General features: G+C 41.0%; 1 protein-coding gene across 1 annotated transcript in view; it reads right to left on the bottom strand.

Annotated features, from left to right (window-relative positions):
* Positions 1-23,857, bottom strand: part of DDX46 (DEAD-box helicase 46) — a 34,374-nt gene extending 10,517 nt beyond the window's left edge. The window contains exons 1-18 of the mRNA XM_006116048.4: positions 23,698-23,857; positions 20,789-20,977; positions 20,272-20,406; positions 17,496-17,592; positions 16,288-16,453; positions 15,156-15,307; positions 14,349-14,462; positions 13,348-13,513; positions 13,143-13,263; positions 12,520-12,695; positions 10,352-10,473; positions 8,646-8,724; positions 6,536-6,618; positions 5,197-5,361; positions 2,392-2,554; positions 1,552-1,745; positions 834-971; positions 31-180 (exon numbers count right to left, since the gene is read on the bottom strand). Of these exons, the coding sequence (XP_006116110.1) occupies positions 31-180; positions 834-971; positions 1,552-1,745; positions 2,392-2,554; positions 5,197-5,361; positions 6,536-6,618; positions 8,646-8,724; positions 10,352-10,473; positions 12,520-12,695; positions 13,143-13,263; positions 13,348-13,513; positions 14,349-14,462; positions 15,156-15,307; positions 16,288-16,453; positions 17,496-17,592; positions 20,272-20,406; positions 20,789-20,977; positions 23,698-23,714 (2,427 nt within the window). The 5' untranslated portion in view covers positions 23,715-23,857. The remainder of the gene's footprint in view (positions 1-30; positions 181-833; positions 972-1,551; positions 1,746-2,391; positions 2,555-5,196; positions 5,362-6,535; positions 6,619-8,645; positions 8,725-10,351; positions 10,474-12,519; positions 12,696-13,142; positions 13,264-13,347; positions 13,514-14,348; positions 14,463-15,155; positions 15,308-16,287; positions 16,454-17,495; positions 17,593-20,271; positions 20,407-20,788; positions 20,978-23,697) is intronic.
* Between the last annotated feature and the right edge of the window lie 1,003 nt (positions 23,858-24,860).

Here is a 24,860-nt window from a genome sequence, read left to right as displayed (position 1 = left end):
AAAATGTAAACAATTTTTTTTAATGCTTACATCAAGAGCAGTATCTTCATCATCTGAATCCTGAAGGCCAAGAGCAGCTTTTTGTAGTTTCTTTCGCTCATTAGCCAAGGCTTGTTCTGTTTCATCAAACTTGAATCCTTTGCCAGAGAACCCACTGCTCTTTTTAATAATTTTCCCCTCCTATAAAATAAGTATGTTTATTTTTAAAAGTAACTTGAAACACTACAAGTTTTATAACACAGTTCTAGAAATAGTAAAACAATTGTAAATAAGGCTACTTAATTGCTAATGATGTTAAATGAAAAAATAATAAAATAAAGACATTTACCAGGCTTTTAAACCTTGAAACAATTATTTTACAAAGAAAAGTTTAACAGTTATTTAATATAAACTGAAGAGATGTAAGTAATAAATATTTTGTTTTTGAGTAATGTAAGTGTATCAAACTAAAATGTTTTCTAAGGTAACAGAATTTTCACTTTGGTAGACAACACATAATATTACATTTGAAACATTATGCCCCAATACTGTGATGGAGTGAATACAAATAAAATACAAATGCTACAATACTCTCATTGTCTAATATACGATTTCTGACAAAATAAGGTCTCGAGACTGCTCACATACGCATGGTTACAACAGTGAAATTCACAAGAAAACTCTTGAAAACACGTCAGACCCCAATCCTGAAAACATTTAGCACCTATTTAACCGTATACATGTTGCCCCAATGCGGTCAGTGGGACTCTATCCAGCATGTAAAGTTGTGTGTGCAGAACAGAGACACAGGAGTACAAAAGCACAACTCATCAAAAAGGAAAAAGGTTACTTGCAGCCTTCTGTTGATCTTTGAAGTCACTCCAGAGCTTCTCCAGCTCAGCGGGAATTGGTTTTCCTGACAATTCCAAAGCCTTAATTATATCACCAGCATACCGTGCTTGATCTTCAGTAATGAAGGTGAAGGCATACCCCTAGTCAGCATTAAATTAAAAATTAGAGGTATTAAACAAAAATCCATGAAGACTGTGTCCTCTTATTCTTTAAAGCATCTTAGCACAGGTAGTACTGTTAAATTTCATAAAAGTAAAACTGCATTTTTTACTTGAACTTCCTTTTAAGAGAAATATAAACTAACTGTTTTTCTTAGCATGTAAACTGATAAAATCTTTCAGCCGCTCATCATGAAATCTAAAGCTTTCTATTTACATCTGGTCATGGCTGTAAATCTGTAACACTAAATCTTCCAGGGTCACACGTGAACATTTCCAAGCATGAGCAATATCAAATGATCAGCAGAGACAAACTCTTGGGGAAGTCTTACTTCAATAAGCATTTCCTCATTTTCACACAAATTTGGTACAGAACAGGCGTTTGAGTTTTAAAATTTAGACCACTGTCTTACATGTGATGCTTCTAAAAACCTCAGCGCCTAGGAACAATTCTCATCATATACCAAAAACATTCTCTTATCCCAATCCCCATTCTGGAAAACTGTATTAGACAAACAAGGCAGAGGTCTTAATACAGTTAAGAAGAATTACTTTTACATACTTTGTTGCCAGCTCGTCCAGTTCGGCCTGCTCTGTGCACATAATCTTCATAATGGTTGGGACAGCTGTAATTGACTACCAACATTAGTTGCTTTACATCCAGGCCTCGTGCTGCTACAGATGTGGCCACAAGAAGTTTGCATACTCCATTCTTAAAATCATTAATTATGCTGTCTCTGTCATATTGATCAATACCTTCAAGGAATCACACAAAATAGCTGATTTTTAAACAGTTTAATTTTATGCATTTATTTGCTTTCAATTTTCAGTAAAAAGTATCCTTATGCAGGCTGAGAGAGCCCTCACCAATTATTTCAAGTGTCAAAATCTAATACAAAATTCAATTAACTCCAGAAACTAAATGGTTTATTGTTCTGCATGACATTAGCCTAAGCAAATTATATATACTCCACTCTGTATTCTAGAGGGGTTTCTGTGACCTACATTTTTAAATTACTACTTGATGACAGAGAAATGAAACTAGTTTTGTAGACTCTAGAAAAATCCATTTTATGCTCCCTCTACCGGTCTCCAATAGCAATGAACTACTACTATCTCAGAGATGTATTCCTGCCAAACCAATTCATAAACTTGCTGCATAAAGAGATATTTTGGCATGTTATGGTGTTTTTAACTTATAAAATGCCAAGTCAATTGCAGTTTTATTCAAAATGTTAGAAAACTATGTGTGCGCCAAATGAAAGGCCTTAATTGCAAGGGAGAAAATATTCCAAGGTTTAAAATGGTACTGCATGGAAATAAAAAATTACAACATTTAAAAAAATACCCAATCCTATTATTCTAGTTAAAAACAATGTAAGTCCTTAAGATTGCACTCTACCTCCATGAAGTGACATGCAGGGATAAGAGGCTCTCATTAAATCTTTCAACAATCCATCAGCATGTTCCTGTTTATCAACAAATATGATGACAGATCCTTTCTCCTGATAATGCCCAAGCAGTTCAAGTAACTTTAGGAACTTGCTCTCTTCTTCTATCACAATCTGAAAAGCAAATAGAAAAAAAAAATAGCTGAGACATTGCCTGTTCAAATGGACTGTGGGTATTACAAACACTTGAAAACACGTAAGACAAATTGCACATTATTCCTTTTATTGAGCTTTAAATGGGGTTTTACATCCCTAATCAATCAGTTAAATGTTATATTTAACAAATTAACTGCTTAAACGGGTTGGGCAGCATGGCTGGACTGGAGTGCCCCCTGCCTACAGTGGGCTGCTCTGGCCAGGCTGGGCCCATCACGGGCTGCTCCAGAGCCAGTTAATCTCTATCACTACTAGGTCTGAGTATACAAATATTGTGAACAGAAGTTGGATTTTCTTTGTGCTGCATCCAAGATAGAAGTGGAAGCACTAAAGCTTCCAGTGAACAAAGCTGGTCAAAACCAAGTAATGAAACTAGTTACAATACCATCTGCACAGTCTGTGTATTCTTGAGAGTGAGGGAGAGTTAATTACAGAAGACTAGCACAAGGCATTGCTGGGGAAGCCTAACTAAAGGAGAGGCAGGAGTCTCAACTGGGGTGAGTAGTGGGAATGAGGGGCTCATCTCAAATGTGCAGCTCAGACTATAGAATCAAGATGGCATTCAGCTCTCCATTAAGCTGCTGCTTGGGGGGAGGGAGAGGGCGGGAGAGGGAGAGTGTACACAGCAGCATAGGACAGGAGACAGCAAGGAGCAACTTCTTACATGTTAATGACTTCTATTTTGCCACTAAAAATTCCTTAAAAGGGATGAATAGGGGAGAGGGAGCTGGAAATGCTGGGCACTAGATGTTGTGGGAAATGGTGAAGCAGGTGGTGAAGAAGGAAAGAAACATGTCAGTAATAAAACTGTCAAGATTTTAGGACATAACACATGGATGAGATTTCTCTTACCAGCCTGCAAAAAAAAAAAAAAAAAAAAAAAAAAAAAAAGTACATATTGCAAACATTTCACAAAACAACCATTATCCCCGTTCCTTATAACAAAATGTACAGAAGGAGCACTCAGGAATCACATATCAACCATGTAGAATAGTAATAGAGATGCAACCATGTTAGTCTGGTCTAGCTGAAACAAAAGACAGGACTATGTAGCACTTTAAAGACTAACAAGATGGTTTATTAGGTGATGGGGGTAATTACCTTACCCATTACAAAGATAGCTTCCCCAATTATCACTTCTAATATCATTAGCTCACAGACATTAGCCTCCCCCCCTCAGTTCTGAAATTTGATTTGTCCTTTTTATGTGTGTTCACTTTTTTTGACTATATCCCTTTGGTATATATAGTCATGCCAATTTTCTTCCACAATTTGATCTAAGGAAGTGGGTCTTGCCCACGAAAGCTTATCACCTAATAAACCATCTTGTTAGTCCTGTCTTTTGTTTCATATCAACCATGTGGCTTAGTGGAAAAGCCATTGGACTGGGGCTATCCCTAACTCTGTCACCGGCCTGCTGGTGACCTTGGACAGTCACATCATCTCTCTGTGTCTCAGTTTCCCCCTTATAAAAGGGGGAAATGATGTAAAGTTCTTTGAGATCTACTGATGAACAGCACTATATAAAAGCGAGGGGCTGTCTACACTAGAAACTTTATCAGCATTGCTACATCTCTCAGTGGTATGAAAACTCTACTCCCTTAGGAGATGAAGCAATGCCTACCCAACCTGGGGTGTGGTCACACTAAATTAGCAGTATTTATCCATCAACCTACTTACCACCTCTCATGATGGTGGGCTAACTTCAGGGACAGGAAGAGTTTTACTATCACTGTAGTGAGTATCTGCAATGAAGTGCTGCAGCTGTGCCACTGTAAAGTGTAGATTCCATTTGCTAAGCCCAACAGTCTAACAATTCACAAGTTCACTCATACAATGAACTGTGGAATATGTATTTTTAAAATATTCTTCATTACAGTTGCCATTTCTGAACTTCCATATAATCTAATGTCACATTAACTAGGATGGCAGCTCAGACATGCCTTTTCTTAATGATGATTGACCATATGCATGTTATATTTAACCCTCAGAAAAGAATGCTTGCCTCATGAGAACTTCCATACTGCTGGGCTAGCCAAAATAGGTGCTGCTGCTTTTTTTTTTTTTTTTAATTAGTATTAGCAAATGTTCCTGGAAACCGTCTCTCCCCTCCACTACTCATTACACCAAATAAACAAGTTGTATCCCTTGTCCATAAATGCTAGAGGAAAAATAATTAGAGCTCTGCAAATCAGTGGGCATCCACAGATGTAAATATGGCTATTCGCAGCTCATTTTTACTGATATGGATGCAGCTATTCACATACATTTTGTATCTGTGCAGGCACTAAAAATAATTTTCTTTACTGACAATCTTACTATGTTTATAAAAATGTGCAGTCCTTTCCAACCAATTCCAAGAGAAGTCAAATTAAACCTATTACTTTTTCAAATCAGTATATCAAAATCATTGTTAATAAATTATTTACCACTTCACTGAGTGAAAACATTAGAAGGTATTTTTAATGGCTTAAGTCCACAAAAGAGCCAAAAGTAAAAAAGCCTTTATTTTATGGTTTTGCATTTAATATACTATTCTTCCAGGAATGTCTTATTGTCAATTAAACAAAAGATAAAAGATGCAGCCATGCAATACTCACCACCTCCTGTTCCACATCAGAACAAACAACACTCCTGCCTCCAACTTGCACCTCAATCGGCTTATTCAGAATTCGACGAGCTAATGCCTCCATAGCTCTGGGGAAGGTGGCAGAGAACATGACTGTCTGACGATCAGGTCTGATGTTGTCTACAATGCGCATGACCTGATTGAAGGGTAAAATTAAAGTTAATACCACTGGAGTATTCTGCACAACACACAAAGACTTCACACATACACTTCTCTGTCATTTTTAAAACTAAGGAATAATTGTTTTGCACACATATAAATATCCTTTGTAAGTTTTACCTTCAGGACACTGTGTATTCTAACTGGAAAAGCAGCAGAAAAGGAAACAAAACATGGTTGGGATGCTCCAAAAGGAGCACACAACCACAAACTTCACAGTCCAAGGAAATAAGGGTAGCGGCCTTCCAGATTCACTGTAGTGATATAGTACTTTCCTTTCTCAAGGCTTATCCAAGGAGATAATGGAGCCTCCGAGACAGCCTTCAATGCCTGTTCTGAGGGAATAATCCCCCCAGCCAGTTATATGGCTACAGAGGGCTTCAACAGCCCATTTCAGGTCTCTAAATACATACATACATACATACATACATACAGATATATATATATATATATTTATATTTATATTTATTTTACTGGGGAAATTCACACATGCTTTCCAACGCTGACAAGAAGTTATTGGGTAACTCTAAGTATGCCATGATTAAGGCTATGATTTAGTCATGGATATTTTGTAGAAAAACAGGTCACATGCAATACACAAATAATCATGATAAATACCCCTGACTAAATCTTGGGGGACAGTGTTCTTGAGAAGCCAGCAGCATCAGCTTCCTGGGGCTGCCAAACACCGGCTGCTCAGGCAGTTTTAGGGCCAGCTGTACCAGCTGTACCAGCTGTTGCTCAGGCAAATCCTGGGGCCAGCCACCAGCCACTACTTAGGTGGCCTTTGAGTCAATCACACGGGCTACTGAAGAAGACAGGGAGGTTGCAGAAGGTCATGGAATCTGTAACCTCCGTAACCTCTGTGACTGACACAGAGTTCTAGCCATGATCGATCAATGCAAAAACTGAGTCAGCTGATAAATTGTTACCCAAAACCAATATGCTTTGCTGACCAAGTGTTGATAGCCTCATATATGACAGTACTGATAGGCAGATTTAATTCACTTAATTCCCCCCCCCCCCACACACAAAACTTACTTCTATCCTGCAAAATCCTTTAAGCAACAATAATGTCCTGAAGCCTAACATGATGTTAAGTCACTGCATTGCCATCTCTCCTTTCCCACTAAAGTTAAAATCCACATTACCTGTGGTTCAAAACCCATGTCAAACATTCTGTCTGCTTCATCCAGTACAACATATGTAACTCTCCGAAGGTTTGTCACCCGACCTGTGAAAAAGGAGAGGAAAAAAAGAGGAAACAACATCAAAAAGACGTCTCTTTCCCCTCATGGGTAATTATAAATAAAATGTTAAGTATTCTGACTATCTTCTAGCATACATATACAAGTTAAATAGGATAGATTTTTTATTTTAAATTTCTTATTCTAATAACATACACATTCTGGCAAATGTGTAAGGATGCACAAGGCCCTTTATTTTGTCAAACTCTTCTCTTGCGTACCATCATAGGGCCAGAAGAACCTGTAAAATTCAGAAAACAGCCCTCGCCAAAACACATCATAAAACTAAGACTGAGATGAAGCAACGAGCCACATCAGCCATTATCTGACAGCTCCACCTAGGAAAAAACATATTAGAGATTACAGCGTATGTGTGGAAAGCAATGTTCCAGTTCTAACTGATGAAGCCTCATAATACTGCCCTCCATATTACAATCTGCAATGCCACACTGGATTTAGAAATGACTTGAGGATATTCATAACTATTTGTAGTTAACTGCTAACAGCACAAATAATAAAGTGTAACCAACATTTTACTAACAAACACATACAGATTAAAACCTGTCTATTAAAGCAGCCAAGTCAAAAAGTAATAACCCCAGTCTTTGGTACAAGTGGAATTAAAGCAAGTACAAAAAGTGTACATCTGTACACACAGTTCATTTTGTAATGGTCATGGATAAAGCAATTTACTAGTCTTCCCAAGCAGTGAAAAAAGGTACACCTTAAATAGTGAACATAAAACACTTAGAAGTGAAAAAAGTGAATTAAATCATATTATCTTTAAAACATATTGACACAAGAATACACTGCGTTTCACACAATAATTGTGATAGTTTGTTGTCTGTTTTCAGACTCCAAGAAGGATTTTTCAAATTTCCCTGGTACCTTTATCAAATTATGTAAGGACCTACTACTTTTAAATTTAAAACTACAGATGTGTCAAGTCCTTAAGTTACTATTTTTTAAATATCATACAATACTTTAAGATGTTCAGGTCACACTTTTTCTTAAAAATCTACATATTTAACATGTTAATATTTTCATCCTCAAATAAAAACTCTTTAAAATTACTTGGGAACAGCATTAATGTACCTACCTTTGACGATTTATGTCTTGGAAGCCCAGTTCTATAAGTCTTGAGGGACTTTTTCCACAGAAGTTAAATAATGTCAACAGTTTATTAGTGGTTTGATATGGAATATTTTAATAATCAAACTTTGTCTAACAGCATGCAATGATAACAGTAAGCCAAAGCCTCTTCAAGCTGCAGTATCTCATTTTAACCTACCCAGGCATTTGATCTAGGAAGACACTAGTTTTAAATTTTTAAACAGAAGGTCATTCAAATAACAATTTTTGATTTTTAGCAACAAAGTCAGGGTCTTCTGTACAGCTAAGTCTATTTCAGGCAAAAGTGAACTGCTGTTAAATTGTGCAAATGTTGAAGTTCAGTTATTGGGCAATGGGATATCAAATAAGTGAGAATTACATAAATAAGTCTTTAATTACAAGCTTATCTACATGACAAGTTACTCCACAGCAAGCTAGGCTGTGAATCCATAGCATAACAGCTTGCTGAGCAGTAATGTCCCAGTGAATATTGCTACAGCACACTGAAAATGAGAGGGACTTGGCTTACCAGTACTTCCAAGTATAGGAAACCAAGCCAGTCTTTAGGATTTTTAAATTACCTTGCCATGTGGATAAGCCCTAAATCATGCAAAAGTACCAGAAATTTGGAGTACAGAGTTATAAACTGACTGTGCATATAAAAACTCTTAGAAATTCTTCAAGCATCGTACAATGCCTTTCATTCAAAATGAAGTTGCTAATTGAATAGAACCATTTTCATTGCTGTACATTCTGAAATGCCATATAAATAGATATCACAGCTTCAAGAGATATAAATAAATACCAGAAGACTATTTATCAAAACACACGATCTCCTGAATTTATTAGAATTACAAAATATATAAAAAAATCTCTCTAAAGGAGTCAAGTTTCTACTCACCATTGTTAGCAGCTAACATGTCAATCATACGTCCAGGTGTGCAAACAATAATTTCAGCACCTCTTTTTAGTTCAGCAATCTGTTTTTAAAAACAGATAATTTAATTTAACAAACCATTTGAAGTTTACGGCTAGCAGAGACTGAATGATGTACGTAATTTTTTTCTGTCACAATGATTAACCATTCCTATTTAATGATAATTTACAACAATAGAGTATTGTTAATCTATTTGAAGTTTTTGTATGGCAATTTCTTTAGTATTTGGAATTTACTTTTAAAACAATGATTTGTGAAGACCTGCAGTAACTTGAAGCTGCTACAATCTGGAGCAGTGCACACAAAAGGGCTACAATTATTATGCAAATGTTCATCCGTATATTAAGATAAGCTTCGCATATTAAGACAATTCATGTTAGGTTTTTAAGATTTCTCCACAGCATACATCTGTGAATATATTAAGCTCCATTACATATGATTACAAAATTTATAAATCCTATAAATTCCGTGGATTAACAATATTGAGTAACTTAAAAATTAATCCATCAAGTTTTATTAAAACTAATCCATCAAGTTTTATTAAAAGTCAAAAAGCATTACTTGCTAATGACAAATCAAATTAAGAATTCCTCAGCCTTCTTTTTTGAGACTGAGATATCAGAAAAGTTAGGAAACTTTCTGGAAACAGGAAACCCTTATTTCAAACCATCATAACCCACAAATACTTTGTTTAATTACCACCAAATCATATATATTAAAAAAAAAAAAAAAAAGGTCAAACACATGGGCCCATACAGGAGAAACTTCAAACAGACTGACTTCTGACAATGTACGTTTGAGTTCACATGCAAAGGACAGGTACTGCTGATGGTGGTATTAAGGAGCAGGTTTTTAAAAGAAATCTAACTACAGTCAGTCCCCGGGTTACGCGGATCCGACTTATGTCGGATCCGCACTTACGAACGGGGCTTTTCTCGCCTTGGAGGACGCGGGCGGCAGGACCACCCAGACGCGCCGCAGTCCCACCACCCGCGTCCTCGGGGGCGAGAAAAGCTGCTCCGCGTCTCCCTGGTCTGCCGCTGCTGCTCCGCCCCCCCCTCCTCCAGCAGACCAGGGAGCAAAGCCACGGAGGACCCGGGCGGCGGGACCACGGCGCGTCTTGGTCCCGCCGCCCGCATCTCCCTGGTCTGCTTGGGGGGGGGGGGGAGGGCGCAGCTAGTGCGCCCCCTCCCCCCCAGCAGACCAGCCTATTCTCAGGACCCATGTGGTAGAGCAGCTGAGGCGCTGCCGGTTGGTCCCGCAGTGCCGCTCTCGGCTCTACTGGACCAACCCAGCAGCACCCCAGCTGCTCTGCCCCCAGGCGTCCCCAAGTCAGCCGCTGCTGAAACTGACCAGCGGCTGACTACAGGAAGCCCGTGGCAGAGCAACTCTGCCTCGGGCTTCCTGTAGTCAGCCGCTGGTCAGTTTCAGCAGCGACTGAATCTGGACGCCAGTTCTGACTTACATACAAATTCAACTTAAGAACAAACCTACAGTCCCTATCTTGTACGTAACCCAGGGACTGCCTGTACTACCATACCTCCAACATAAAGAGAAAAGCAAAAATTTGAAATAAGAACTAATAAGGGGTTTATGGGAAACAACCTCTGAGAAAGGTTGGTAAGTGATGAATGTTACGAAATTTCTGATAAAATGTGTTTTAAGTGTACCTGTTCACTTATTCCTGTTCCTCCATAGACACAGACAACTCTAAACCCAAGTGTCTTTGAGAACTTCTTACATTCCTTGGTAATTTGTAAAGCCAACTCTCGGGTTGGGGTCATGATGACAGCTGAAAAACAAATTTATTAAAACTGATCACAAAAATGTAGGAGTTGATGATACTTTACATAGTTAAACTTCACCATGAAGGTTCAATTTTTAAACATCTCTTTTAGACTAATTAACTATACTGTATAAATTATTGTCTGTACATTTAAAAAGCCTTATTTCAAGAGATTGACAGTAATAGAGCCTGCCCTGGCACTAAAAATAAACTTGACCATAGCTTAGGGATGTAAGCAACTAGTCAACTCAACTAGTCGCTTCCCCCCGCTTACTGCCTCTATCAGAGAGAGGCAGCAAGGTGGGGGATTAGGATCTGGTGTTGCGGGAAGCCAGCTTAAAAGCCTGGTCCCCCCAGCACTGTCTCCATTGGAAGAAGGGGCAGAGGCACAGCGGGGAACTAATGGCACTTCCGCCTTTGAAATGTAGCAAAAGCAGGCTCTTGTTGACTACACACATTTTCCTGGAAGCAGCCTCTGTCCACGGTGGGGTCTGCTGCCACCCTGCACTGTTTTTTAAGCTGGCTCCCCTCACAAACCAGCACTCACCTGGCATCCTACATTGCTGCCTCAGATACAGAGGCAGCAGCGAGGGGTAGCAGGGGACTCCCCAGGAGTGGGGCCAGAGTGCACTGGCTGCTAGCCCCGCCTTCAGGGACTATAGAATACTCAAGTAACTGGTAAGAATTCATGCAGTTACTCTAACTACTCAATTACCCAATATCCAACATCCCTATCTCCAACAACATAGTGATAGCAAGGGGAAAAAATCCTCCTTTCAAGGTATATGGAAATATGTAGCTGTGGTTCACCTGTGTTGGCAGAACCTTCAGTGCTCACGTTAAGAAAAAACCCCTCTCAGGGTTGACAGTTGTGAAGTACATATTCCTCCAAACATCAAGAGAGGAAATGAAGCCCCCTCTGAAAACCTTATAGAAATGTATAAAGCAGGGCTACTCAACTTGGAAAGCCCGTGGAGCCACAATAACACAGCACATGCCAAGGGCCACAACTTAAGTGTGGTTGCATATACATGCAAGTATATCTGCAAATATGTTTTCACACAGATGAGCATGAATACAAAAATTAAGGAGAGACTACACAACACACAGGCTCCATTTAAGTCGGTTTTGTTGATATTAATTTACCTGATTTCCACCCACATGACAGCACTTTTAAGGAGCAATGAGAGCCCAGGAATTTAAATGCTAAAACGTATATCAACAGAACGCCATTATATTGACTATTTTTTTGTTTTTGCTCCTACCTGCGAGCTATATGTTGAGCCCCACATAAACCCAAACCACACCACAGGCCGCAGACAAATGGGCTGCATGTTGAGTTGCCCTGGTATAAAGGAATATCTGACAAAACAATTTGAAAATTCTGTACTTCAGATTCTTATAAATATGAGGACTTACACTGATTTAAAAATCACACATCAGCCCTGGGCCAATTCCCAATGAAAAAAATCAAAGGGTGCAAAATTCCCTTTCACTCTTCCTAACAAGTTGTTATATATAGAGATATGTTAAACAAAAAGAATGAATGTACATGAAACAGACAGATGTAAAATTAGCCTACATGCCGAATCAGAGCTTAAAAACTGAGCTGCCATAATAAATGTTTTTGGTAGGTTCTGGGATGTCATCTCAGAGCTCTGAGGATTCTCATTTTACCTTCTGGCAAGGGGAGATCAACCCCAAAGTTACACATTGGCAGGGTCTGACAAACGGCAGCGAAAGCCACTTGCTAGCCTCGCACTGTGCATGCGCAAGAGCCGCATTGCGCATGCGCGTGCCGCCGGTAAACAGGGCGCGCGGTTGAAATCTACTCACCACAGGCAAGTAGATTCTATAGTTTGTCGAGCCCTGCACATTGGCATAGGGAACTTATACCACACACAGAGTTCTATTGTCATGATATATCCTAGTCACAACATAGTTCACATGAAAAATCAAAATAAATGCAGATGTTTAAATTATGGTACTCAAAACATTTAAAAAAAAAGTATAAGTATCTATCTGCCAATATCTGGAAACAAAGATTTGTACCTATTGGACCTTCTCCTTCTTCTAACGATCTCTGATCCATGATGTGTCTGAACATAGGCAACAGGAATGCAATAGTCTTTCCACTTCCTGTTTTAGCAATACCAATCAAGTCACGCCCACTCATAATTGCTGGGATAGCCTGAGCTTGGATTGGAGTGGGTTTTTCATAGCCATGTCTTAAAGAAAGAAAAACAACAAGTGTCAGGAGTAAAAAGATTTCTCATGAATTGTACATAATCCTGCTGGAAAGTTTTACATATTCTATATTTGAGTAAAAACTTCAGTTTCATAAAAATAAAACAAAAAACCTACCCCATACACCCAAAATAACCCCAAACAAACAAACAAACAAACAAAAAAAAACCCACTCAAACCAGCACAACAAATACAGAATGAAGAAACATGTGTTGCATAACTGGTACGAAAGAAGAGTTTATTACTGACTAGAAGAGAAATCCCGAGTGAGCACCTTAATTTAGATGACTGGTGTTCACCGTGCCATACAATGAGAATATGTAAGACAAATACGTTTCCTGGCCTGAACACTCCACAGTCTAATGACACAAGGACGCAACGGGGAGGGGGGGAAGAAAGGTATTTTGGTTCATAAAATGTTCACTCACTTCTTAAGGGAACTGAGAATCTTCATGGAAATACCACACTGTACCCAGGTTTTGATTGGTTTGGGGCAGCCTTTCCCCTTTACTATTATTCCCTCCATTTCCAGCCTGTATACATTCACCTCTGAAAAAAAATATAATATGGATTAATATAGAAAAATTACCTTACAAAATTACCTTACAAAATTCTATTTGCATTTGCCATTACCCTCTAAGGTCATTTTAGCCAGCTCTGGAACTTCAACATAGAAGTTTTTCCTAAAGGGCTCATATTCTATCTTTCCATGATCCACTGGTTCCAACAGCTTCCTCTGTTTGGTCTGATAACCTGTCAGGGCAGTCTGAAGATCAACTTCCTCCTCTTCTGATGAGTACTGTAAGATAATAAAGAAATATATTCAGTGATAAAAATAACCTTCAAGGGCTTGATTTTTCACTGGCATAGCACTGAAAAATTACTGACAGGGGAAATTTCTCTCTGGTGTGCTGCACTAAAACCATCGATGAAAGGGAGAATTACTTTACGTTTTGAAGATCTCCCACTTTATACACATTCATTCTTTTGCCGATTTCCCTTCTCATCACTCCCCACCTGTTTCCCAATCTGTAAAATAAAAATATCCACCTCTCACGGGTTCAAAGAGTCTTAACACATTAATGTTTAAGTATTTTGAGATCAACTTGAAGTGTAAAGATAACTTAATAAATGTAAGACCAAGAGTTTGATAATTAAACATATACAAATAGCTATGTAATTTTTGTGACTAAATATGTGAGTTTAGAAACTACACACATACATAATCATTTAGATGTTCAATTGATTATTCACATGCCAAACTGCCATGATGGAATGCACAATTTCAACATATGTGTATAAACTGTGAATTTGCCAAGTTTAGGCATCCACACATCAACTGAATTATATTAAAAAGTTATCGACCTAAGCAACTTGATGCATTTAATTTTCATTATCATGTTGTCTCTATACATGAATGTGTGAGCTGCAATTTTTTTAAATGAATCAGTGTCAGCTATATTTTCCCATGATTCAACAACATACATAACCAAATGTCAAACCTTTAGCACGTGAGTAGCCTCAATGCAGCCAATAGCTCTACTTATGCGCTTAAGTAGTTGACTGAATCAGGGCCCCTTTTTGCAAGAAAAACAGACAATTTCCATAACAGACACCTAAGAGTTTTCAATTACCTCCATTGCATCTTGGTCATTCTCCATAAGCTCCCCTTTCTTCTTTTCTGATTCCACAGCTGCTTTTTTAGTTGTCACCACAGTTACTACTTTGGTAACAGTTGGTCCAGATTTCTAACAAAACATTTAAAGAAAACAATTACAGATTGGACAACCCTGATCTGGCTTCCTCAGGACCTTACCAGTCACGGACAAGGGAGTTTGCTGGACCAAGGAAGGTCGGGGGAGAGGTGGGTGGCAACCTATCTACTGGGCTCCTCTCCCCAGCTACCTGGCACCACAACTCTTGGCCCCCTGGCTGCAGCAGCCCTGCTGGCCCCAGGAGATTCGGTGGTAGCCTTCCTGGTGCTCGCAGTCCCACCAGCCTCGCCAGCCGTGGATTCTGCAATTCCCTCCCCGTTCCTGGCCCTGCCAGCTGTGGATTCAGTGCCTTCTTCCTCTCGCCCCCCCCCCCGCCCCCCCCCGGCTTCCCAGCTCTGCTGCCCCACCCCCCAGCACTGCTGGCTTCTAGTGCTCGTGCTGGCTTCCCAGCCCGTCTGGCTGCAGGCTCTGGTGTTCCATGAGCTCCGCTGCTATGCTGGCTCCAACAGCCAGCTCTGCTCCCAACCTCTGTGCTGAGGCTCTCTAGTTCAGCAACATCCGTGATTCATTTGTGGAGATTAAAGGTTATGGGCAGGTATGCATTACATGTAGTCTAAGCTGTCTTCATCTATTTGCATACTTTCCCTCTCAAAAAGTGTTCTTCGATATAATTTTTCCTATATTAAAAGCTAAACTACTAAAAAGAAGACAACCTTAATTTTTCACCTTTTCACTCCCACCTCCACCTTTCACACTTCTCATATTAAACTTCTTGACCTCTTCTTTAACTTCTTCCATATAAGCATCCAGTGGATCTAATTCTTCATCTTCAATCTCCTCCTCTTCCTTTTCCCCTTCCGCAGTCTCCTCTTCGTCATCTAGTACACAGAGAAATATTTTTGTTTAAAAGAGAAATGTTTATGAATTTCAAAATCCTTGGGTTTTTTTCCTGCTTTCAGTATAGAACTCTGAAAAATGTTTACAAAGCACACACGAATGCAGGAACACAGTACTATAAACTTATAGAACACAGACAAAGAATATAATGAGAATAGGAGCACATCCCCAGGGGTGGAGTCAACCAGGGAGGAGAAAAGTATCTGGGACAGAGAGGATAGGGCTCTCCATATGTTGTCAAAGGGTTTATTCACCAGGTCAGAGAAACCCTGGAATCAAAGGACACCATTACCCACTGACACCACATGGGCACTCTCCTCCCCAGAGAAAATTCTGCCTCCAAGGGGAAAAAAAGACAGATTAAATTTGGAGCTGCCAGAGTAACCAAAGTGCTCCGACAGCCTGCAGAAGTTCCTCTAACACCAAGAGCAGTCATTTTAGAAGAATCCTCCATTCTTGGAGAGATGCGAGGATGGAGATTCTCGATAAGGGATATGAGAACACCACAAGATGAAAGGCTGGAATTCGCTGTTCTGAAATAGGTCATTGGTAAATGGGCAATTTAGCTAGGATTTTAGTGGGTAAAAATAGCAGCTACAAGTTCCCAGAACAGCATTAGGTCCACAAAAACATCAAAGGCCTACATGAGAATTGTTGTTTAATTGGGAATGAAGTAAGAGAGAGAAGAAAAAACTACCATTATGTCTCCATAACTGACTTGAGTAATTGCACACCATTATTACTGTATCGTTTGTCCTCTCATTCCTCTCTTTTACCAGTTGCTCTCTCTTGTGTTTTAAGCTATTTAGGATCATGAACAAGTCTAGATTTAATAACTTTACAGCGCCCTGAAAAAAATAACTGAAGTTTTAAAATCAGATGTGGTAATTAAAGCTGTGTTTATTACTACAAAATGAAGCAATTATCTGTTAATTGTTATATACAAATATTAAGAAAATACCATCATCATCTTCTAAGCTCCATTTTTTTCCTTGTTTCATCTCTTCAATTTCTTTTTTCAGTTCTCCTATGTTTTCCATAGCCTTCTTGCGCTGTTCTTCCCTCCATTTCTCCACTCTCTCTTTTCGTTTTCTCATTTCCTCCTCTAGTTTGTTCTGATCAAAGTTCTATTAGAACCAAATTAAAAAGTTATGAATTATTGGCCTGACTCTGCACTTCTTCTTTACATCAACTCCTCCTTCAAATATATGGGAGCTTTGGCTCAGGACTGTCCAATATAAAATACACTGCAATAAAAGTTTAACTTAATATATCTCAGTTTCAATTTATAGTGACAACAATTACAATACTTGCATGAGCAAAGTGATGGTAAAATAATATGAAATGTAGTTATCCACTTTGCAACTTCGTTCTAGGGATCTACATTTCTAAACAAATACTCCTAAACGCGCCAGATTTTCCCATCCTAATATGCAATATATACAACAGCAGTGGTTCTCCACCTGAAAAGCCACCCTGCAACTCACTATTTCACCACATTATGTATATCAGAGAAATAAGCTATGTGGGAATTATGGTGGATGAGTCCTAGGCCAGAGTGCTGGTTGAGGGTGCATGTGTTGATGACTAGATTTGGTGAGGATGTTGGTTTGGTGGTCTGTTGCTGACTCCTGCCAGACTGGAGGGTTGCTCTTAAAGCAGTTCTTCCCCTGCTTTGGAGCCAACTATTGTTTGTGTTGGAGACCTGCTCTAGAACTGGAGGAAATAAAAAACACAGGAAGCAAACTGCTCCTTCCCTTTCTTCCCCTGACTCCTGCTAGGTTTTAGTGATCAAAGGATGTTTTGTACATAAAAATGTATTTAGGAAGCACTTGACCTGAAATAAGATTTTACATGTTTCTAAACTCATCTAGTCCCCAACATCCAGCAGTCAGTGGGATGCGACACAAGTGATCCTTCATAATCTGCTTGAGGTTTGCATTCTACAGACTGAGAAGCCTTGCATTAAGGGAAGAATGTTTCTTCTGTTAAGTGGTAGAAGCATACCCATTGTAATGGAAGTCTGTGTTATATGACCTAAAATGGATTATCTAGGGTGACATTTTAGACACACAGTAAACTATACCTAAAGTTTTAAAATAAATGTATCATTTGTAAGAGCTAATGTTTAAACGGATACAAGTTTCTTTCAGTGGTCAGAATACATACACTAACATCTTTGTCCTTTTCTTCTTCTTTGTCTTCTTTCTCTTTTTTCTTTTCTTTGGAAACTTCCACACCTTCTGTCTTTTCTTTAGACTTTGAGCTGAAAGATAAGGTCAAAAACCTATGTACTGCATGTCTGATCTCAACAGACTATTCAAGGTAATTAGTCTGACTACTTTAAAGCACTTTATAACTACTAATTAGTCATATTACTAATTGTAATATGATAATAATAAACAGGAGGTTTGAATAGTTTAAGTGACTTGGCAAAGCCAATAATACAACCCACAGCCCTGAAGATCACCACTTCCCAGATGAAGGTGGTACTTGAAAGCTAGAAAGTCTACCGCATACACTGGCATTGGAGGACATTCATATATTAAAATTATTTAAATAACTCTTGTAATAAGAATAATGAATGCCCACTCAATTTTCTAAGGGGTATTATGTGATTTAACCACAGTACTTTCAACAAAAATTACATTTTCAAAACCCTTCATGAGTGTCAGCTGTGCTAGAGATCACCTTTAATGCATTCTTTCTGCAGAGATGTGACACAAAACATCACTTGCTGACCCAGATGTAACTATGATTTACTGGAAAGATACTTGGATAAAGAGTCAATCTAAACTTTTTTTAAGGTGTCATATAACCTTAACTTTAGGTATATTCAGGTATTTTCTTGAGTCACTGAAATAGAAATATTCCTCCAGCGAAAAGCATGAGAGTTCCTAATACGTAAAACAGCATATATAGAACTTAAAATATTTTATAGTTTCCTTATACTCTTCTATCTGCTAGTATACATCTGTTCTCTTGTCTTGCACTTAGGGTACGTCTAGACTACATGCCTGTCGCCAGAGGCATGTAGATTAGGCTACCAGGCATAGGAAAATGAAGCAGCGATTTAAATAATCACCGCTTCATTTAAATTTACGTGGCTGCCGCGCTGAGCCGACAAACAGCTGATCAGCTGTTTGTTGGCTCAGCGTGGTAGTCTGGACGCGCGGGGGTCGACATCAAAGGCATTTGTCGACCACCCAGGTATGCCTCCTGGGATGAGGTTTACCTGGGTGGTCGACAAATGCCTTTGGGTATGTCTACACTACCCCGCTAGTTCGAACTAGCGGGGTAATGTATGCATACCGCACTTGCTAATGAAGCCCGGGATTTGAATTTCCCGGGCTTCATTAGCATAAGCGGGGAGCCGCCATTTTTAAATCCCCGCTGCTTCGAACCCCGTGTAGCGCGGCTACACGGGGCTCGAACTAGGTAGTTCGGACTAGGGTCCTATTCCGAACTACCGGTACTCCTCGTGAAACGAGGAGTACCGGTAGTTCGGAATAGGACCCTAGTCCGAACTACCTAGTTCGAGCCCCGTGTAGCCGCGCTACACGGGGTTCGAAGCAGCGGGGATTTAAAAATGGCGGCTCCCCGCTTATGCTAATGAAGCCCGGGAAATTCAAATCCCGGGCTTCATTAGCAAGTGCGGTATGCATACATTACCCCGCTAGTTCGAACTAGCGGGGTAGTGTAGACATACCCTTTGATGCCTTTTGTCAGCTATTTGCGACAAGAATTGTCTTTGTTCTGTGCTTGTACAGCATCTAGCACAATGGGGTCCTGGTCCATGACTAGAGCTCCTAAGTGCTATGCCAATACAAATAATAAATAAAATATAGGATACTTTGCTTAAAAGTTTTATAATACATTTATGTAGCTATGAAAACAACCATAAGGTTAAGGCTGTGCATGTGCACTCTGAATATTTTCCTTAAACTAACCAAACCTGTGCATGCTTTCCTGACTTACTGCCCCCAGGCCTTAATATCAAGCACAATATTTAAATACATACGAGTAGTTTTAAAAACAACACACCTTTGCAAAGTAGCTCAGCTAAATGAAACAGCAAAACATACTAATCCATTCAGTATGCCTAGTTTGCTACTGAATGTATGCGTGCAGAAACAAGAACAAAGGCACTTCAAACAACATTTAGTATGGTTACTCTTCCTTGAAATTGCTTCATGTCTTCCAGGTCAAAACCACTTATGGGATATGAAGAATTTTGTATTTTTTAAATATTATAATAGAAAATATAAAAAAAAAACCTACATACCCAACGGCAAGTTAAGTTACAATGATCTCAGTTGAAACAAATTAAGATTAACATATAAGGACAGATACACAAGCTTTTTAAACAAAATCTAGACAGACTTTCCAGAAAGCCTATTTTAGTCTTCTAGCAGTATAGAGGACAAAAAACAAAACAAAACAAAACAAAAAAGTGGACAAATGGTCAGCAGGAAGAATATGAGAGTGAACTCCTGTTTCTAGATTTGAAAGATTAAATTAATGTATATGATCTAGCTCCCAATGTAGGCATTTTGATTTTGAGCAAGATTCTGCAATGGTGAGTTAATCATCTGGCAAATGACAATCCAGGAACAGGCATAAATAGCCTAAAATGCTGATAAGGCATTCTGTGGACATGACCACAAAGTGATGATGACGAGATGTAGCATAAAAAGGAGTTGCAGTCAGCTACTTGGGTGAGAAAACCAATGTTATTGTTCTCCTGGGAAAAAGGCCCATTATGCCAAGGAACACTGCGAGAAATATTTTAACTCATGAAAAGATTTACAGAAATAGTGGAAAACCAGTAGATGTATCAGATATTAAAACTGGCAACTACATCCCGTCCCCTATAGAGAAACAGACTATAAATCTTTTCATGTCTAATTCCTAGCATATTAATTTCAGCCGTGAATGAGAGTACCTGTTTTCTGTTTTCTTATTCTTGGCAGGACTGGAGGAGCGTGACCGTCTACTTCTGCTTCTGGACCTCCTTCTCTCTCGACTGCGTGACCTCCTCCTCTCTCTGCTCCGTTCCCTCTCTCTGCTTCTTGAACGTCTGCCACAAAATTGGCGTATTTAGTATTCTGAACTCATGCCCATTATTTTAAAATATAATATATATAAAAAATTAGAAGTTTTGCTTGGGAGGGAACATTAACATAAATTAGTCTATTTACATGGGGGAAAACAGAATCTTCAGCAAAAATCTGCAAAAGGAAGCCAAGAGCCATTAAGGCTAAGACAGGGTTACCAAATCCAATTATGCTACGTACTACTTTACCTAAGTAAAACCAATTACAAAAGGCAGATACCATCACCAGTCATACAGAAAGGAACAAAAGATATTCATAAGACATTCCAGAGAATTTGATACTTTGACTAAGTCAAGTCTCATTTTTCAAGAACACATACATTTCCTGAGACTTTGAAACTCATACCTCAAGCGCTTTCTGTCCCGTGACCGAGATCTCCTCTTCTCCCTGCTGCGTGACCTCTCACGCCTGCGTTCTCGATCTCTACTTCTAGATCGTCTGTCTTCTCCACGTTTTGCTCTTTTGTCAGATGGAGATCGACTTCTAGAACGGCTACCAGATCGTCCACGTGATGTGGAGCGCTTCCGATAATGCCTATGTAATTGCACATTTACAATAAAAAAGTAAAGATGTAAAGGAGAACACTTTGCAGATTATAGGTACTGAAATCACATTTAGAACAAAAACCATAAAAAGGAAGGGCAAGGAGGTTTTTTTGTTTTTGTTTTAAGATTACAGAAGTCTTCCCTGGTCTTGCATAACGGAATTAGTACACACACACACATGTCCCCTATTGAGATATTGAAGATAGCTGGATTATTTGCTATATATCATTGAAATAATCCTAATGAGGCTTCACTACAAAAGTCAAGCTTTTTGTGATAGCATCATAATCTCAGGAGGGGTTTACTATTGAGCAACATCAATTTTATGTGCAGGAAAAAGATTAAAACTGCATTTAAAAAAGTCTCAGACAGTCTGCCTCAGTTTATAGCTCAGTTCCACAGAGATACTATCAAACGCCAGTCAAAAGATTGTGTACAAATGTGAGCCTGTGTGGCGTAATGGAAAGGGCACTAGATTGAGAATCAGGAGACTTAAATTTTATTCACAGCTATGTTAGGGTACATCTACACTGTGGAGCTATTTAGGGATACCAGAAGTCTCTCTAAATAGCTACTCTGCATTTATTGAAGGAGCCTGTTATTTCGAAATAGATTTCGAAATAATGGGCGGCTTATTCTGGCATCCCAATGGTTAAGGGGAATTTTGAAATAGCGAGTTATTTTGAAATTTGGCACTGTGTAGACAGCACCAAATTACAAAATACGCTATTTTGAAATAGCATCAAAATAAGCTACGCAATATGCGTAGCACAAATTGCGTAGCTTATTTTGAGCTAAGGGTACTCTGTAGATACACTGTGTCTGCTGTGTCACCTTGAGCAAGTAACTTCTTCACCTCTTTGTCCCTCTCTATTCCCTTCCAACCTCTTCTCAGTTCTGTCTTAGACTGTAAAGTCTCTGGGAAAGAGACTATCTCGGCAGACATTTGTGTAATTTGCAATGGAGCCTGGATCTTAGCTGGAGCAAGTGCTCCCCTCATAAAATAGGGATATAACAGTATAACCATTTAAATGGTTAACCCTCAGTTACTGTAAATGTTTCACAATGGCTCCCAGCCCGCTCCCAGGGAGCCAGCTGCCACCCCTTGCTGCTGGCTCTGTATCATCGCTTGCAGTGTGGAGCAGCATCTGACTCCCTGGGAGCAGGGCTGGGAGATGGTACATGGGAGTAAGGATGTTAAGGACTAGTCCAGTCCACTAGTCAATCCTCCTGCTTGCTGCCTCTATCTGATGGGGGGGGGGGAGGAGGGAGAAGAGAGGAGAGGGTACTTCAAAGTGGCAGCGCCACAAGGAGCCCGGGTAATGCTTATCGGTTAACCATTCAAACAGTTCCACTCGTACACCCCTGCTGGATTCCAGAGTGTGGGTTTGTCTTCACTGAAGAAAAAGAAGGGGGGGGGGGAGGGAGGAAGGTGCGCTCATGACAACATAAGAGCTACTTCTATAAAATCCTAGTAGAGGTACCACAGGTAGTTTTTGTCTTGATAGTATAGCAAGTCAAAATGTCAGATCTATATTCCTTCCGACCTCTGCCATTTGGACTAACCTTCACCAGCTACACCCCCCACTGGGAACATGCTCCACAAAGGCGACATGTCTCCCAGGCAGGGTGAACACTGAAAGACGCAAGTGGACAGGTTGGCTGGAACAGATAGGTACAGGGTGTTGGCATTTCTAGTCCCCAGGAAGGAGATGCCAGGAATGCAGAAGTATTGTGGGAAGTGCTGGCTGCTTAGCCTTGTGAGGAGAGCCTGAGAGGTGCTGACTGGCTTACACTGGCCATGTTTGGGTCCAGTGTCATGCCAGTGGCGAGCAGATTACATCCCGGAAGAGCCGGCGCAGAGCAATCTGCACATGTGCAGAACCGCACAGCTGGCGAGCGGGGTTCACCGCCACTTGGCAAGCCCTGTTCATGCCCATCAGTGTGAAAGAAGATATTTGCATATATATGCCACCACTCTTCAGGTACGGCCCTCAGCATGTGCTGAGAGTATCATTGTGGCCCCCAGGGGCTTCCACAGTTGAATAGCCCTGAGCTACAGCAAAACAAAAACAGCAGTGCCGTGTCTCCATTAGGGTCTCTGCATTTACAGAGATGATGCACTTCAAGGACGTTAAAAATCAGCACAAGCCATTCAGAGACGTTGATGGGTTTGAATCCCAACAGTGTTACCCATCGTTTGGGTGCACGAGCCAGCACTTTGTACCCCTCCTCCCGCCCGTAGGGCTAGAAACCAAGGCAGCCCCGTAGCTTGCTTGTTTGGGGGGGGGGGGGGGGGGGAGGAATATATTTATAAATATATAGCCGGAGTCTGAGGAGCATCTGAGCCGGGAGCGGGAAGCATTAGAAACAGGGGCCTGGGCCGAGCTGGGGCGCCGAACAATCGACACAGCAGCAGGGCGAGCTCGCCACTCGGGCCTCGGCCGGGCCGCAGGCGGAACAGCCGTGCGAGGCCGCCCCGCTGGGAAACGGGCAGGGGTGTGGGGAGGTCTCCGTCGCTACCCCCACAGCCTCGGCAACGGCCGGCTCTGCCCTGCCGCGCGGCCCTCCCTCACGCACCATCCGGAGGGAGCCCGCTCGCCCGCGCCTTCGGGCCTTGCGCCCAGGCGAGCCTCCCCTCAACGCGGCCCCTCCTCCTCCTCCCCACCCCCAGCTCTGACAGCGGCAGGGCCGCTCCCGCCGCCTCACCTGGACTCTCGGCCCATGGCTGCCCCAAGCGCGCGGAGCAGCGGCGGCCTGTGGGATTGAGCGAGACCCAGGAACCGCTACGCAGCTGCCGCCATTACGGGCCCGTAGCGCGGTGACCAAGGCGAGGAGCGCTGCAGAGCGGAGCCGACAGGGGCCGGCCGAGGGCTACAGCGCCCCCTGGCGGCTGGAGGCGGGCAGGGCCCCCTTAAGCCCCGCGCCAGTGAGGGTACGCGGAGCGCTCCTGCACCGGCAAAGCTCCTTCTCGCACCGAGCTGCAGCAGCAGCAGTATCGCTCGCTGCCACGGCGCTCAGACCTCCGACGAGCCCGCGGCCCCGGCCAAAGTCCTTCGCGGAGGCAGCTGGGATTCGGAGCAACAGCTCCAAGCGGGCTCGGGTGTGGGCTGCACCGGTCACGTTTCTCATCGGCAGCCATAGCGCAAACGCCGCTGGTGACTCGCCCCCTTTGCAGCGAGCGGGGAAATGGGAGTGTCTGCTCCGGCTCTGCGCTGCCAGGGGTGGAATGAGAGAGGAGCGTCCTCATCTTCATTCCTCATCCCACAATAATTATCCCTTATAAGTCCCGAGGGCTTAACGTCCAAGAGCACTCGAGCCTAGCACAGGTGGTGTTCCCCTCTCCTACTATGACCTGTGCTAGCGGCCTCCGCGGCTACATCTCTATTACCTTTTACGAAAGCCTGTTCTACCACGGTTTATTCTCGCCCGTGGAGAAAAATGCCAACCCTACGCAACCCCAACAGCATGGCCAGAGAGCTATCCAAACATGGATATTGGACTATTCAAATATGGATATAGCTTTAGTCAACCCTACAATTAAGGGAATATTGAGTTAAAAGGTATAGTGTTGATAAAGTTATTAGAGTGTAGTGTGGGAAAGGAAGCTGTACTTACCTAAAAATAAATGAAAAAGTGTAAACGCCCAGAAGAGCTATCATTTAGAATAGTCTAACTTGGAAAAATGCAATACAATTACAAGTAATCTGAATTCTGTATTCTTAGACTGCACAAATATCACCCCAAAGAGTGAAAGGTAAAAGTAGCCAATTTTTTCAGAATATTTAAAGCTAAAGGGTAAAGCATCTCTCAACATGCTAGAGAATAATTATAGAGCATTTTCACTTGAATAGACTAAAGGGACCCAATTA

The sequence above is a fragment of the Pelodiscus sinensis genome, chromosome 17 (assembly GCF_049634645.1).
Source record: "Pelodiscus sinensis isolate JC-2024 chromosome 17, ASM4963464v1, whole genome shotgun sequence".
NCBI lineage: Eukaryota > Metazoa > Chordata > Testudines > Trionychidae > Pelodiscus > Pelodiscus sinensis.
This window is presented reverse-complemented; position numbering and strand designations above follow the sequence as displayed.